The sequence below is a fragment of the Bos mutus genome, chromosome 7 (genome assembly GCF_027580195.1).
Source record: "Bos mutus isolate GX-2022 chromosome 7, NWIPB_WYAK_1.1, whole genome shotgun sequence".
In the NCBI taxonomy this organism is placed as follows: domain Eukaryota; kingdom Metazoa; phylum Chordata; class Mammalia; order Artiodactyla; family Bovidae; genus Bos; species Bos mutus.
In genome coordinates this window covers 39,704,620-39,722,273 of record NC_091623.1, presented here as the reverse complement: position 1 = coordinate 39,722,273, position 17,654 = coordinate 39,704,620, and the positions used below count along the sequence as shown (strand labels likewise).

The window sequence follows — 17,654 nt, the reverse complement described above, 5'->3', positions numbered from 1 at the left end:
CCCAAGTGGATCAGTGGTAAGGAATCCGCCTGCCAATGCAGGAGACACAGGTTCAATCCCTGGATGGGAAAGATCTCCCTGGACGAGGAAATGGTGGCCTACTCCAGTGTTCTTGCCTGGAAAAGTCCCATGGACAGAGGAGCCTGGTGGGCTCCAAGTCCATGGGGTCACAAGAAGACTGACACCACTGAGCGCCTGAGCGCGCACACACACGTGTACGGTCTAACATTTATTTCTTGTTTGTTTTGTTTAGTATCTGTACCCCGTACTGCAATTTTAGGAGGGCTTAAGATGGCAGGAGTATTTGTCTATTTTGTTCATTTTTATATCTTCAGCACTGAAAATAGTGCCCGGAATATTGCCTTATTTCAAAGGAAAGGCTTTGGATAAAATATCCATGAACTTAAATCCATGGCCATCCTTTAAGTCTGCCATGTATTGTAGTGTGAATCTGTGAAGATGCAAGTTATTGCAGATTATTTTTGTTATTATTAAAACAGTATTAATCAGTTTGTATTTTTGCCAGTATGGCAGGATTATTTTTTTGATATTCCTTTCCCTTTTAGCTATTGTTAACAATCTGACTTGATTCAGCAGTATTAGAGCAGTACACAGCCTATTGCTGGGTTATAATTTATATGGAGAATGTGTATGTATACTTTTATATGTGTTAATTTATAGCTAGCTGTATGGCTAGACAGATAGCATATAGATTGAAACTAATTTTCAGAGCTGTCATCTTCTAATAACTTTAAGTTGGTGGTGGGCAGTTAGCAGTAGCTCAGGTGTTAAGGTGTTGAAATAAAAAATTAAGCTCTTGCCAAACTTTAAAAAAAAGCACAGGTTGTAACTTAAAATACTAAGTAAATGGATTAATTTGAAAACATGAAGTTTTTATATGTTACATGGTAAATTTTGTTTTCCTGATTTAGAATAGTTTCTTCTTTGGGATTAAAATATCTGGTCAGTTGACTATTCTAATAGTCAATTTATCATTTTTTACACTTATTGTCATAAGCCATTATACATTTTTAAATGAAGTTTGTGTTCTTAGGGTTGACTTCGTTTAACAGTGGCAGAGCTAAGGGAACTTTAGTGTTTGATGGACAAGCAAAGATAGCATAGTTTGTATTAGATGCCCAAAGTACTATATAACATAAGTTTGGTCACATACCCCAATCCACACTTCTAATATATTTGCTTGCTGCTGCTGCTGCTAAGTCGCTTCAGTCGTGTCCGACTCTGTGCGACCCCATAGACAGCAGCCCACCAGACTCCTCTGTCCATGGGATTCTCCAGGCAAGAACACTGGAGTGGGTTGCCATTTCCTCCTCCAATGCATGAAAGTGAAAAGTCAAAGTGAAGTCACTCAGTCGTGTCTGTCTCCTAGCGACCCAACAGACTGCAGCCCACCAGGCTCCTCCGTCCATGGGATTTTCCAGGCAAGAGTACTGGAGTGGGGTGCCATTGCCTTCTCCAATATATTTGCTTATGTACTTATAAATTATTCATGTATTATCATCATTGTCTTTCTTAAGGATGATATGTACTTAAGGCAAGGTTTTCTGAGAGGATACTAAATGTTTTCAAATAGCCATCTTCATAGTTTTGAGATTTTTTTGATTGTCTTATCAAATCCAGTGTATATTATTGTGTTGTTATGGGCAAGTTAAGAACTTCACTAGAAGTGTTAGTTTTGGCATTTTGTTTTGTGCTTCTGCTTTATTAATGTTGTATTTAATCTGTGGTTTCTTTGTAGGAATCTTCTGCAGCTTATCCATTGTGTGAGTAAAAACTAAATCACATCCATAATTCCACTGAACTGGGCATACGGAAACTGCCATATATGTCACAGTACATTGAAAAAGAGCCAGCAGGTAAGCAAAGTCTGTGTTGGTTACTCTAGATTGAGGACTTCGTATTTTCCCCTCTGGATTCCTTGTGTACTGTATATGATGTTTAATCTTGGTATTATTTATTTATTTTTTTAATCTTGGTATTTAAGGCCGGTTTCAATCCATGTACTGAATATTTATAAAGCTTAATTTCTAATTTTTTATACAGTCAGATCAGATCAGATCAGTCGCTCAGTCGTGTCCAACTCTTTGCGACCCCATGAATCACAGCACACAAAAATGAGTATAAATAGAAATTGTTATATTTTCTTTTCCTACCCCCTTGGCATCTATTGTGGTTTACACTTTGGAGACTATTTATTTGGAGGTGTTGTTAAAGATACTGGTTCTGGAGTCATCAGTTTAGTTCACTCGCTCAGTCGTGTCCAACTCTTTGTGACCCCATGGACCACAGCATGCCAGGCCTCCCTGTTCATCACCAACTCCCGGAGTTCACCCAGACTCATGTCCGTTGAGTCAGTGATGCCATCCAACCGTCCCATCCTCTGTTGTCCCCTTCTCTTCTTCCTTCCATCTTTCCCAGCATCAGGGTCTTTTCAAATGAGTCAGCTCTTCACATCAGGTGGCCAAAGTATGGGAGTTTCAGCTTCAGCATCAGTCCTTCCAGTGAACACTCAAGACTGATTTCCTTTAGGACGAACTGGTTGGATCTCCTTGCAGTCCAGGGGACTCTCAAGAGTCTTCTCCAACATCACAGTTCAGAAGCATCAGTTCTTCAGCGCTCAGCTTTCTTTATAGTCCAACTCTCACATCCATACATGACTACTGGTAAAACCATAGCCTTGACTAGATGGGCCTTTGTTGGCAAAGTAATGTCTCTACTTTTTAACATGCTGTCTAGGTTGGTCATAGCTTTTCTTCCAAGGAGAGTGTCTTTTAATTTCATGGCTGCAGTCATCATCCGCAGTGATTTTGGAGCCCAGAAAAATAAAGTCAGCCACTGTTCCCACTGTTTCCCCATCTGTTCGCCATGAAGTGATGAGACTGGATGCCATGATCTTAGTTTTCTGATGTTGAGCTTTAAGCCAACTTTTTCACTCTCCTCTTTCACTTTCATCAAGAGGCTCTTTAGTTCTTCTTTACTTTCTGCCATAAGGGTGGTGTCCTCTGCATATCTGAGGTTATTGATATTTCTCCTGGCAATCTTGATTCAAGCTTGTGCTTCATCCAGCCCAGTGTTTCTCATGATGTACTCTGCATATAAGTATGACAATATACAGCCTTGACGTACTTCTTTCCTGATTTGGAACCAGTCTGTTGTTCCATGTCCAGTTCTAACTGTTGCTTCCTGACCTGCATACAGATTTCTAAGGAAGCAGGTCAGGTGGTCTGGTATTGCCATCTCTTGAAGAATTTTCCACAGTTTATTGTGATCCACACAGTCCAAGGCTTTGGCATAGTCAGTTAAGCAGAAGTAGATGTTTTTCTGGAACTCTCTTGCTTTTTCTGTGATCAAGCGGATGTTGACAATTTGATCTCTGGTTCCTCTGCCTTTTCTAAATCCAGCTTGACCATCTGGAAGTTCACGATTCATGTATCGCTGAAGCCTGGCTTGGAGGATTTTGAGCATTACTTTACTAGTATGTGAGATGAGTGCAGTTGTGTGGTAGTTTGAGCATTCTTTGGCATTGCCTTTCTTTGGATTTGGAATTTGTGCTTAGAAGCAATTATATTTTTTATTCTAATACCCTAAAACAGAAATATGTAACTTTAATTTACTGATTATTCCATATACTGTGAGGAAATATTTTGTTTATTAGTTCCTGCATTACATAGGTAAAATCCAGATGACTAAGCAAATTTATTATATGTGTAGATGTGAGATAATGGCCTACTTAGTCAAAGATACTAATCTTTGCTGTTATATATCCCTTAGGCATCAGAACTTAGTACTTGAGTTGTTCAGATGTTTTTGACTTTTCTTACCATGCGTATAACATTGGTAGTTTTGAAAAGTTTGACTTGGTTCACCACTGTTTTCTTTTGGAGAGTTTTACTTGATCCTAATCTTTGGAATATATTTTATTGTGGTCCAGTTGGTTCTTTGTAATAGTACAGATAGCATTAAAGAAATTACTTGTGAGAAACCTAGACAGCATATTAAAAAGCAGAGACATTACTTTGCTGACAAAGGTCCGTATAGCCAAAGCTGTGGTTTTTCCAGTAATCATGTGTGGTTGTGAGTTGGACTATAAAGAAGGCTGAAGGCCGAAGAATTCGTGCTGCTTTTGAACTGTGGTGTTGGAGAAGAATCTTGAGAGTCCCTTGGACTGCAAGGAGATCCAACCAGTCCATCCTAAAGGAGATCAGTCCTGGGTGTTCATTGGAAGGACTCATGTTGAAGCTGAAGCTCCAGTACTTTGACCAGTTGATATGAAGAGCCATTAGAAGAGACCCTGATGCTGGGAACGATTGAAGGCAGGAGGAGAAGACGATAGAGGACGAGATGGCTGGATGGCATCACCAACTCGATGGACATGAGTCTGAGCAAACTCTGGGAAATAGTGAAGGACAGGGAATCCTGGGGTGCTGCAGTCCATGGGGTCACAGAGAGTCGGACACGACTGAACAACTGAACAGCAATTTGACTGGATTTTATTCACTTTTAATGTCATTGAAACCATTATATGCAAGTAATTCACTCAACAAATTTGTATTGAGCAGTTATACATAAGGTACTTAGATAATTTGAAGGATCATTCTCCAATCCTTTAGCAGCTTTTACAGTATAGTAATTTGGCATGTGGAAAAAATTTGGAGTAGGTTATGTTGTAAAAAGCTGCAATACCTTGAAGGAATCAAGAAAAGATATTTGGGGGAGGGATGAAGGGAGTCACATAACTCAGAAAGTAATATTTCATGCTTACTTTTCAAGTTAGTTTTATATTACTCGTAAGGGGCACTTGGTGTTCAGTAGCATATGATTTGACAGATAATACCATGCATATATGTTGAAACAGTACCCCAAATGTCACAACGAAAGCCATCGCTGTGCCTCTTATTTTTAACTCTGTTTTTCAGCAATGGATCAAGACTCTAGCAAGGCTGCCTGGCCGAAACCAGCAGGAGGATATCAGACAATCACAGGCAGGAGATATGGCAGAAGACATGCATATGTCAGTTTTAAACCATGTATGACCAGGCATGAAAGAAGCTTAGGTCGGGCTGGTGATGACTATGAAGTGTTGGAAATGGATGATGTTCCAAAAGACAATTCCTCAGGTATGCAGCCTGGAGTTATTTAAAAGCTGTTAATAGCGATGTAAACATTGATCTTGTGATGCTTGAAATAGTAAGTGGATTTTACGTGTGTCTTGAGTATAAATGCTGTACATTTCCTATCAAGAATTTCTATTTTAAATTTTCTATAAGCTTAATAGTATATACATAGAAGAAAGTAGAATATGGCCAGTCGTTAATCTGTAACTGCATTGTCATTGCAGTGATTACATTGTCACATCATTTCGCCAGTGGAAATGTTCAAGGAAAAAAAATTTTGTTTTTTTAAATGTGCACTGAGTATATTCTCCCCTGCATATTACGTTTAAATAGCTTTTTTTGTTGTTTGGTTTTATTTGTATCTCTAAATAATTTAACTTGGTTATTTTGATATTTTTAGAATCATTATATAAAATACAAAGGTCAAGTAATAGTTATTTAATTTAAATGCCTTAATTATTCATTACTCAAAAAGTATTTTGCAGGTATCCATGTACTGTGGCTTCCCAGGTGGCTCAGTGGTGAAGAATCTGCCTGCCAGTGTGGCGAGGCGGGTTCGATCTCTGGGTCGGGAAGATCTGGAGTAGGAAATGGCAGCCCACTCCAGTGTTCTTGCCTGGGAAATCCCATGGACAGAAGAGCCTAGTAGGCTGCAATCCACGGGGTCGCAAAGAGTTGGTCACACTTAACAACTAAAGAATAACAACGATCCATGTACTGTAACTACACATTTTTGGACTGGAATGTCAGTTTCTTTTTATCCTGAGCAAACTTGATAATTCTAGGGTTGTTTTTTTTCTGTCATTTATGTTCAAGAATATGAATTATTAGCTAAGGTCATTCTGCTAAAGAAGCCTTTTTGTGATATGACAGGACAACTTTATAATTTGTAAAATTTTGTTTCAACAGGTCTTGGTGTCTTTATTTTTTCTAGTTATACATTAGTGTAAAAGATAGTTGTGCTGAAAGTAATTTGTAGGGTGTATAGCATTTTACTCTTGTCTCATAGTTCTTAGAAACTATGACAAAGAAAATCAATATATTGACTTTTTTGTTCTTTTTCAGTCATAGCTGTAACATAACTGAAGTTAACTCATTGTAGATATGTTATAACAGTTCATTTTGGGGATAGAAATTTTAATATTATGTATCTAGTGACCGAGATATAATCTTCTGAATTGACATATAACAGTCTCATTTCTGTTAGATCTGCTGTTCTTATAGCTATTATAAACACTTTAAAGAAATCTACATGTAATAAAATAATTTTAAGTTTGAATTGCCCATTCCAACAGCTGGAAGAGTGGATTGATTACCCTGTGACTTCTCTCAGGTCTCTCATTAGTTTGTCTTTTAAATATCTTGTTTAGAACGTTTTAAGTATTAGGATTTGGGTGAAAGACCTGTAGAAGATGTCCGAGAGAGAGGATATTGAGAGGCTATACAATGGCATAAATGAGCTCACAGGGTGACCAGTCTGCCGCTCCCGGTTAAGTTAGGGAGTGTAGAAGCACCAGTCAGAGAAATTCACTCATATTCTCAAATAGGTAATAATTGGTATGGTTTCTAGTTAAAGAGTCATTATTAAATGTTATCTAAATTAGTCCCTCTAAATATGTTTTCTTTTGTTCTGTGAAGGTTCCAGTCCACTGGATCAAGTTCATTCTTCTGTACCCAGTGACCCTTTATTTGAAAAAAGTGAAGCAGAAATTCCCATTTGTGATACAGCATTGAACCAAACCATTGAGAGCACTCCATCCTTTGCTGCAGTGCGTCATAGCGAGGAAGGCAGGGAGCCCTTAGGGAGCAGCACAGATCTGCACAGTCACTCTGAGGGAGAGCGTGCTCCAGGAGTCTGTAATGCTTCAGGCGTCCAGCATGGAGTTACATTGGCTCATACTGACTCTTACGATCCAGACGGCAGACACGGAGAGGATAATGGCCATCTTCAGCTCTCTGCAGGCGTTGTGGAAGGTGGCAGCTATCAGGCAGCACTGGGTGATACGGTATTTGAGCTGGAAAATGGAGAGGCAGAGGCATACACTGGTCTCTCACCAACAGCTCCCTCTTTCAACTGTGAATTAAGAGATGCGTTTGGAGAGGTAGATTCAGCACCTTTAGTGGAAAGGTCTACTGATAATACTGAGTTTGTCAGTCAGAACAACCAGGAATTTCAGACGTCCTCTTCTGAAGATGAAGTGGTTAGAAAGAAACAACAAAATAATACTAGCCAGGAGAGACAAAGAGAAAATTCAACTGAAGATTCAGCCTGTGCTCCCAGGCATATTTGCAGTGAACAAAACACCAGTGATAGGGGCAAAAACCAGGGCAATTCTCTTGAGCAGGTGGTGAGGCCCAAAGTTAGGAAAGTGATAAGTTCAAGCCAGGTGGACCCAGAATCAGGTTTGAATAGGCATGAGGCCAAACAAAGAAGTGTTCAGAGGTGGAGAGAGGCTTTGGAAGTTGAGGAAAATGGCTCAGATGACCTCTTAATAAAATGCGATGAGTATGACGGAGAACATGACTGTATGTTCTTGGATCTGCCTTTCGCAAGAGTCACGCAGAGGGACACAGAGGATCGCCAGCTAGCAGCAGAAAGCGGAGCCCCAGCGAGGCAAGGGGCTGTGGAGAGCACATTTTGGAATGGCTGTGGGGATTATTACCAACTGTATGACAAAGATGAAGACAGGTGAGTTTTGTGCAGTGCTTTGTGAGATTGTATAGTGAGCAAAGTGGTTTATTTTCTAGTACCACTTCCCATTGGAAAAGACCCTGATGCTGGCAGGGATTGGGGGCAGGAGGAGAAGGGGACGACAGAGGATCAGATGGCTGATGGCATCACCAACTCAATGGATGTGAGTCTGAGTGAACTCCGGGAGTTGGTGATGGACAGAGAGGCCTGGCGTGCTGTGATTCATGGGGTCGAAAAGAGTCGGACACGACTGAGCAGCTGAACTGAACTGACTGACCATTTATGTTTGGTGGATGGGCTCTCTGGCATGGTCATGGAATTAGCTATTTTGACTTACCACATATTTTTATTTACCCATTGCTAACCATGCATACTGGTTAGTTTTTCATAGAAACGCTCTCTGAGGTGTTTCAGTAGTTTATGGATCTTAAAAGTTCAGGTAATAACTATTCATTATTAAAAAAGGATAGCAATACTAATTATTTCAATTCGTGGTATTTCAGTTAATACTGATAAAATGCAAGGTAAACATTTGTTGTATTTTTAAAAATTTCTAAATGTTAAGCCAGTCTGGATTTAAAATGTGGTTAAGATCAAGGAAATTTTGGTTGATGATATTGTGTTAACTTTGCCAATATTTATTAATACCACCTGTTTATTCTTCCTGTTGCTGTTCCTATCAGTTTATTTTTTATTTATTTTTATTTGGCATTTATTTTTCATTAGTAACTTTATGTGGTACATTTGTTATTTTCCACATTTGTAGATGAAACTGAGACATAAAAGTATTTACTAACTTCCTAAGGTCACAAGCTAGTAAAAGGTGGACCTGGAATTTGATTGTCTACTTACTAACTCCAGGCCCTCTGTTCTTCACCACTGTAGAGAACATATAACTTTTCTTATAAGAAGCATTCTGATTCCTCTTCCATAGATTCCTTTTTTTCCCATACTGTAAGACAACAGAAAGAACAGAGAAATGAAGAATTTCTTTGTCCAGCTGCTGACTTTTCAGTACCCCAGAGTCTAGACTTTTATCTATTCTTTTACGCTTGTGGTAACCCTTGGAATGCTCAATTGCAGTGCAATTTCAAGATTTTATCAATTTAAAAAAATAGTTTTCGTTTTTTTTTTTAACTAGAAAGTTCTGCAAAGGAAGAAATTTATCCTTGTGAATATGAATGCATTTTATATATTTTCTTTCACATCATAAAATTAATAAAATTGTCTTGATTTTTTGGGGGGGATGTATAAATTAAGCTTCCATAATAAAGCATATGTAACTTGTAGAAATAGTTGAAATATTTCTACTGTTGTCTTGAAGTTAAGAACTTGTGCGTGACTGACTTCTGCTTTTTCAGTTTAGGTGCAGTCTTTTATCCAAAATCCATAAAGTTCTAAAAACAGAAATTGACCACAAAACCTGACTAGTCTTGATTGCAGATCTAGATCTGAACTAAAATTAGGCCCTTTTTCAAGTGTTCATACATTTGACTGCAGAAATATGAAAACATTTGATTTCTGGTGCTGGCTTAGACTCCATTGGTAATGTTAGGTAGTATTTCTAAATCTTGTGGAGGGGAGGTTGAAGTTCTAAATTCTGAAGCGTACTCAGCCCTAAGGTTTTTGGATTGGATTGTGAACATCTGTTAGACCTTTAGATTACTGTTAAAAACAACTTAATAATCCTAGATATCTTATGATTTGAAAGTATAAGGTTGGTGTACTTTTTTTTTAACCACATTTTTGCTTTTTTGAAGAAAATCATTTAGCTTGGCTATGCTTTCTCCACTATAGACACATTAATCAAAAATAAAAACCTCTTTAGTTTGCATTTTGTAGTCAAGCCTAATGTCATCTAATGAAGTTGCTGAAATATTTATGCTATTTGCCAACCACCAGAAAAAGGATAGTTTTGAGTCTGCGAGGTTTTTGTATTTTCTCTGCTTTATAAAACTTAAAGATGATATACCTGAAGAGTTTTCTCATCATGTTAATAGTATAATAGCTACAAGTAGAACTCTTTTATCAATAAAGTAAACTAAAATTTACTGTGACATTTTAAGGTATAGGATTTTTTTGGCCACTTAAAAATACATAGTTTATTCTTTATAAGTAGAAAATATTTTAAAGAATGTTTGCTTCCCTGAAAAATTCTAAATGATCATTTAATCACATGTGAAACATTATACTTTATGGGATAAGCATTGCAGCTGGTAGAGTTGTTCTGAGCTGTTTGACAGGAACTGAACACCACCTTATTAAATTAGAACTGCAAGGGGAATTTTAATAGGCAGCGTATAATTACCAGACTTGGAATTAGACCAAAGAGTTAAGGTTCATACTCGGCTTTTTTGAAACATACCCTGAGAATGTTAATAACTGTTTGAGCACAAGGTCTTGAGTTTAAAAGAGCCTTTTGCCCATGGCAGCAGATTTTAACCTTGGGCCTAATTGTTCTGAAAAGAGGTGTGCCATCTCCTGACCACTTCTTATAGTACTTAAGTTTTTTTTCAGAGTTTTTCTGTCCCTAGGCCTTAACCTTGCTTAAAAGGTAAGCAACCTTACCTTATCTAATGTAAACATGTCAGGACAACTTTTTGTTGTTGATGACTTGGGGAGAATGAAAGGAATATTACTTATAGTTGATGTCGATTTGATTCATTTAAAAAGAATTTATTGAACTCCTCCTAAAGGTCACATTTTGTTCCAGGTACTCTGTAAATACAAATAATAATGATTCCTGTTGCCTTGATCTTCATCAGCCTTATGAGAAAGACAGAATATACAGATAGTTACCATGAGGCTAAATTAAGCTCCTTTCCTCTCCTATGTGTTAGTTGAAAGCTGTGAAGAAAGCTCCTCTGATCATACTATCTCACAACAAGTGAAATATCTATGAACAGCCAAAGCAAAGATCTGTAAGCACATTCTCTAGTATTTTAGCAAAACTTTTTATCTTGTTTCCAAGTTCATAGTTTAAAAGGAATAAATCGGGGATAAATAACTTTGTTCCTCAGGCATACCTAGGGAGTCATAGATTACAGTATTTTGCTATTAAGGGAAAAGACCAGAAAGTTGTAAAAGGCAGACACAATTCAAGAAGAAACCTAGGGACTTCCCTGGCAGTCCAGTGGTTGCGACTGCACACTGCCAAGGGCCAGGGCTTGATCCCTGGTTGGGAGACTAAGCTCCCACAAGCCCCACGATGAGGCCAAAAAAAGAAGAAACCTAACTATTGGGTTTTATTTATTAAATGAAGCAGACTTATAGATTTGAACAACTGCTATCGTATCATTTTATCACAACATAGTTCAGTGTTAATACTAGTAGAAAGCCCCAAACTGCTTAGATTATGTTTAATATACTGTTTTTGAGAATGCCAAGAATTATATAATCAGTTCAGTCACTCAGTCATGTCCGACTCTTTGCCACCCCATGGACTGCAGCCCGCCAAGCCTCCCTGTCCATCACCAACTTCCAGAGTTTATTCAAACTCATGTCCATTGAGTCAGTGATGCCATCCAACCATCTCATCCTCTCTTGTCCCCTTCTCCTCCTGCCTTCAATCTTTCCCAGCATCAGGGTCTTTTCCAATGTGTCAGTTCTTCACATCAGGTGGCCAAAGTATGGGAGCTTCATCTTCAGCATCAGTCCTTCCAGTGAATATTCAGGACAGATTTCTTTTAAGATGGACTGGTTGGATCTCCTTGTAGTCCAAGGGACTCTCAAGAGTCTTCTCCAACACCATACTTTTTAATATAATTTCCTTCTCACGTATTTCCAATAAAATTTGAAAAGTGTTTTTGATCCACAGCTGGTCAGATAAGAAAACTATCTAAAATTTCATTCTTCCCGAAGCTTATATATAGTTTAATTTTTTGGGGTGATATAAATATATAAATATCAGAGAAGACAGATCAATTCCTTGTGAGATTTAGGGACTCAGAGGTTGATTAGGGCTGATTTTGCTGCTTCTTTCTAACTAGGATTTGTACATAAAGTATTTTGTCTAGAAACCACATATAATTTTTTTTAATTGGAGGATAATTGCTTTATAATGTGTTGGTTTCTGCTGTATAATAGATGTGAATCAGCTGTAAGTATACATATATCTACATTTATCTCCTCCCTCTTGAGCCTCCTCCCCACCACCCCCATCCCACCCCTCTAGATGGTCACAGAGCACCAAGCTTGAACTCCCTTTGTTACACAGCACCTGCCCACTCAGTGTCTGTATATTTCAGTGCTGCTCTTCTCAATTTGTCCCACTTTCTCCTTCCCTCACTGTGTCCACAAGTGTGTTCTCTGTGCTTGCATCTCTGTCCCAGCCCTGCAAATAGGTTCATCAGTACCATTTTTCTAGGTTCCATATATCTGTGATTTTATATTTGCTTTTCTTTTTCTGACTTGCTTCACTGTGCGTAATAGGTTCTAGGTTCATCCACCTCAATTCAGCTGACTCAAATTTGTTCCTTTTTATGGGTGAGTAATATTCCACTGTATATACGCACCACATCTTCTTTATCCATTCACCTCTCAATGGATGACCGGTTGCTCCCGTGTCCTGGCTGCTGTAAACAGTGCTGCCGTGAACGTTGGGGTGCATGTAGCTCTTTTGAATATGATAGAAAAACCACTTAGATGCAAAGTCCATCACGCCAGATGCCAGAATGAAGCACAAGCTGGAATCAAGATTGCTGGGAGAATTGTCAGTAAGCTCAGAGATGCAGAGAACACCACCCTTATGGCAGAAAGCAAAGAGGAACTATAGAGCCTCTTGATGCAGGTAGAAGACGAGAGTGGAAAAGCTGACTTAAAACTCAGCATTCAGAAAACTAAGATCATGACATCCGGTCCCATCACTTCATGGCAAATAGATGGGGAAACAGTGGAAGCAGTGAGAGGCTTTATTTTCTTGGGCTCCAGAATCACTGAGGACAGTGTCTGCAGCCATGAAATTCAAAGATGCTCCTTGGAAGAAAAGCTACGACACACCTAGGTGGTGTTTTAAAAAGCAGAGATACTACTTGGCTGACGAAGGTCCATATAGTAGTCAAAAGTTATGGTTTTTCCATTAATCATGTATGGATGTGAGAGTTGGACTATAAAGAAGGCTGAGCATGAAAGAATTGATGTTTTTGAACTGTGGTGCAAGAGAAGACTCTTGAGAGTCCCTTGGACTGCAGGGAAATCCAACCAGTCAAAACTAAAGGAAATCAGCCCTAAGTATCCACTGTAAGGACTGAGGCTGAAACTGAAGCTCCAGTACTTTGGCCACCTGATGCAAAGAACTGACTCATTGGAAAAGACCGTGATGCTGGGAAAGATTGAGGGCAGGAGGAGAAGGGGGCAACAGAGGGTGAGGTGGTTGGATGGCATCATCGACAATAGACGTGAGTTTGAGGAAACTCTGGGAGGTAGTGAAAGACAGGGAAACCTGGCATGCTGCAGTCCATGGGGTGGCAGAGAGTCAGACACGACTGAGCAACTGAACAACGAACAGCAACGGAAACCACATATAATTTTATTTATATGAAAAACGGTTCTTGGTTCACAATTAAATCTGTAAAGAGCGTAGTATTTGAGTAAGTTACAGTTTTCTGCTTTTGAGTATGGTTCTGAATCCTGATGGAAGACAGTACTAGTGAAAGACTATGTGAAACGCACAGTGGTGTTTTCGTTTTTACTTTGAGAAATTTAAAGTGTTTGACTCGTGTGCTTTTATAATCAACAACAAATGAGTGCTCACCAGTCCAAGATGAATCTTCGTCGTGTTTGTTCTGTTGCTTGTTCTTGAAAAATTATTTTGCAATCTTTTTCTTTTAGTTACTTATCGTCATGTCACTCAGTTGATTAACTGTGTCTCTACTTTCCCGGAGATACTGAAATAGTAGAATGTGATCCATCTTGTTTTCCGCTCCTCCGTAAGAATACATATTAGCATACTAACATAATATGTTGGTATTGGTTCCTATTTTAAATTTCTTCCGAAATTTTTTCTTTAGCAGTTGTGCCTGATATCTTGCTTATTTATTGTCTTTACCCCTAGTTTCCTTCAATTTTATAAATCCTGGGGGCAACGTTCATTGATCTTGCTTTCTCTTTTTATTACTTGCCTGTTTATGTTTTCCACTGCTGAGTTTTCAGAATAAATGTTTCACACCCACTGCTTCTTTTATTTCACTATCTACTCTTATTAAATGCCTCAAAATTTTAATTCCCTTTATTATTTCTATATTCTCTAGTTTCCATAGCTAATTGATTTTTTACTCTGTATACATCTTCTGTGACTTCAGTGCTGCCACTGAGCTGTTTGCTCACACTTTTCTGCTCCACGGTTTCTCTTCCACTGATCTGTGTTGGATGCTTCTTTGCTATGTCTTCTTTGGGGTCTGCAAACTTTTTTTAAAAGATTAAGTAGATAGTAAATATTTTAAGCTCTGTGGACCAAAAGGCAAAATTGAGTATATTATGTGGATACTTACATGAGCGTTTTAAAATGCAAAAAACACCCTTAGCTTCCATGCCACCGAAAAACAGACGGGTGGGCAGATTCTGCTTTTGCACTGGGGCATAATTTGCTGAGCTCTGGTGTAAAGCTGTCAGGGGACCAGGAGACTGACAATACTGTCAGTTTGTCTGTTCAGTAAGACAGACCAGAAGGTATTGAGCAGATTTCCTTTGGTAGAGAAAGGAGGAAAATGGTGGTGTGCTGGCAGGAAATCCTATTGAAATTTCTAAGCAGGTAGGTTATACAATGAAAGAAGTAACTACCACTTTTATTAAATGTTTGCCATTTTCTGAAAATTGTGCAAAACATTTTATCTGTTTTTCATTTAAACATCACTGTAGACTTGAAAGGGAAACATTAATATCCTAATTTAACAGATGAGGAAAAGTGAACTCAGGGAAGTTCATTCATTGTCCAGGCTTGTCCTATAAGTACTGAGCAGATCTTAAGCTAACTGTCAGACTTCAAAGCTTGCTCTTGCCATCATCGTATTCCACCGTTAGGGTGAAAAAGGCTGTAACACATCATAGACGGAACTTTACCTGATGTTATATACAGTATCTTGTTTCTTCAGTAAAGAAATAACCTGTGGTAGGTTTTTTGCTTTTCGTACTAAGAAATCTTAATCATAGTTAAATTTCCTTTGACTAGCTCTCTGAACCAATTTGGATTTTTAGAGCTACAAATTAGTAACAGACATTAAATTGGGAAATTTGTCATAGATAATAATGTTCAGAATGAAATAGTAATAGGAAATTATCGATATTACTTTTTACCATTTATATCGTCCATGTGTATTAATTTCTAGAGAACGTATGCTAAAGAAGATTGTTGGTCCTTTTTAAATAAACTGATATCACTGAAAATTCACTATTTAAAATCATTTGATAATACAGTCTTAGTTAACTTCTAAGAGCTTACAGATACTTGACAATACAAGCAGATCTCCTTGGATGCTTTTCTGGGAAAAGAAACTGAGTTTGCACTTAAGAAAGATGCCTTTAAATGCAGCGCTACAGAAGCAGCTGCATTTCAGTGGTTCAGACTGAATTGTACCTGAAGGTGAAGGGTAATGTGTTCAAAAACAAGCGGATCCTCATAGAACATATCCACAAGCTGAAAGCAGACAAGGCTCGCAAGAAGCTTCTGGCAGACCAGGCTGAGGCCCGCAGGTCTAAGACCAAGGAAGCCCGCAAGCGCCGTGAAGAGCGGCTCCAGGCCAAGAAAGAGGAAATCATTAAGACTCTGTCCAAGGAGGAAGAGACCAAGAAATAAAGTTCTCCCCCTCTGCTCTGTACATAGTGGCCTCGGCAATTGCATAGATCACTCATTCAATAAAAGACAAGCCTTTATCTGCCTAAAAAAAAAAAAAAAGCTAGTCTGTGGATCAGTTGAAAAACAAAAGAAGCAGTGTTGTAGGGGAAGGTCTTGAAGGAATGATCTGGCCCTGAAATGAAAAAAGAAGGTGAGGTGATTGTGAAAACATTTGTGGTGGTGGGAGCAATAGTTGTGATGAAAATTCATATTTGAGGGACAGTATTTGGAATAGAGCATATTGGAAGGAAAGTGTTGCATGTGAGAATATACTCATAACTGGGATCAGATTGTAGTAAATCATCAGTGCCATTCGAAGTTAAAACTTTTTTTTTCCTATACACTAGTATTTTTTCGAGTGGCTAAAATATTAAATGGCACAAAGTTTTCGTAATTTTATCATTATATATTTATTTTGATGTGAATTAGAAAAAAATAATCAAGCTGGCACATCACATTTGGAACTTTACCAATATTGCTTAGGAGATAACTAAAATGTATTTAGGTAACAAAAAAACGTATTATTTAAAAAATGATTTCTTAATAGTTGCTGATGATACTTTTACCAGGCCCTGTTAGAATGTTTTCTGTATATTAACCCATTTACTCCTCAAATAAACTCAGTGTGATAGTGGATACTATTACTATATTCTTCTGATAGGTGACACAGTAAAGGCACAGAGATGTTAAATAACTTTTCCACAGCAAATAACTGGTGAATTCAAATCCAGGCCAGCTGACTCCAGAACCTGTGTTCTCAGCTGCATTACCTTAAGGCACAGTGTTACTGGACACCTGTAGCAAGAGTTGTGAGGGCTGTAGGCAGATGGCTTATGTGTGTGAAATAAGCCTTAGTGGAGAGGAACTGTTGAAGTTCCTATATTGTTTTAATATAAATCTATTATTTATAATATTTTATTATAAAATATAATATTTTTTGGAGTAACATTATAAATGTACTGTTTGATGTAAATTAAAGTGATAGGAATATTCAGAATATGCTTTTTAATTGAGTTGAGAGAGTTGGGGTTAAATTTAGGGACACTAGCTAGTAAAGTAACGCTTAAAATTCTCCGAGCCAGGCTTCAGCAATACGTGAACCGTGAACTTCCAGATGTTCAAGCTGGTTTTAGAAAAGGCAGAGGAACCAGAGATCAAATTGCCAGCATCCTCTGGATCATCTGAAAAAGCAAGAGAGTTCCAGAAAAACATCTATTTCTGCTTTATTGACTATGCCAAAGCCTTTGACTGTGTGGTTCACAATAAACTGTGGAAAATTCTGGAAAAGATGGGCATACCAGACGACCTGCCTCTTGATAAACCTGTATGCAGGTCAGGAAGCAAAAGTTAGAACTGGACATGGAACAACAGACTGGTTCCAAATAGGAAAAGGAGTACATCAAGGCTGTATATTGTCACCCTGCTTATTTAACTACTATGCAGAGTACATCATGAGAAACGCTGGGTTGGAAGAAGCACAAGCTGGAATCAGATTGCCGGGAGAAATATCAGTAACCTCAGATATGCAGATGACACCACCCTTATGACGAAAGTGAAGAAGAACTAAAGAGCCTCTTGATAAAAGTGAAAGAGGAGAGTGAAAATGTTGGCTTAAAGCTCAACATCCAGAAAACTAAGGTCATGGCATCTGGTCCCATCACTTCATGGGAAATAGATGGGGAAACAGTGGAAACAGTGGCTGACTTTATTTTCTTGGGCTTCAAAATCACTGCAGATGGTGACTACAGCCATGAAATTAAGACGCTTACTCCTTGGAAGGAAAGTTATGACCAACGTAGACATCATATTAAAGAGCAGAAACATTACTTTGCCAACAAAGGTCCGTCTAGTCAAGGCTATGGTTTTTCCGGTGGTCATGTATGGATATGAGAGTTGGGCTGTGAAGAAAGCTGAGTGCTGAAGAATTGATGCTTTTGCACTGTGGTGTTGGAGAAGACTCTTGAGAGTCCCTTGGACTGCAAGGAGATCCAACCAGTCC

The 17,654-nt window shown here is 38.4% G+C and overlaps 1 protein-coding gene across 1 annotated transcript in view; it reads left to right on the top strand.

The window, feature by feature from the left end:
• The window catches only part of PJA2 (praja ring finger ubiquitin ligase 2), a 72,798-nt gene that overhangs the window by 18,562 nt on the left and 36,582 nt on the right, over positions 1–17,654 (top strand). Inside the window, exons 2-4 of the mRNA XM_070373205.1 lie at positions 1,760–1,877; positions 4,938–5,138; positions 6,774–7,824. Coding sequence (XP_070229306.1) covers positions 1,847–1,877; positions 4,938–5,138; positions 6,774–7,824 — 1,283 coding nt within the window. The 5' untranslated portion in view covers positions 1,760–1,846. The remainder of the gene's footprint in view (positions 1–1,759; positions 1,878–4,937; positions 5,139–6,773; positions 7,825–17,654) is intronic.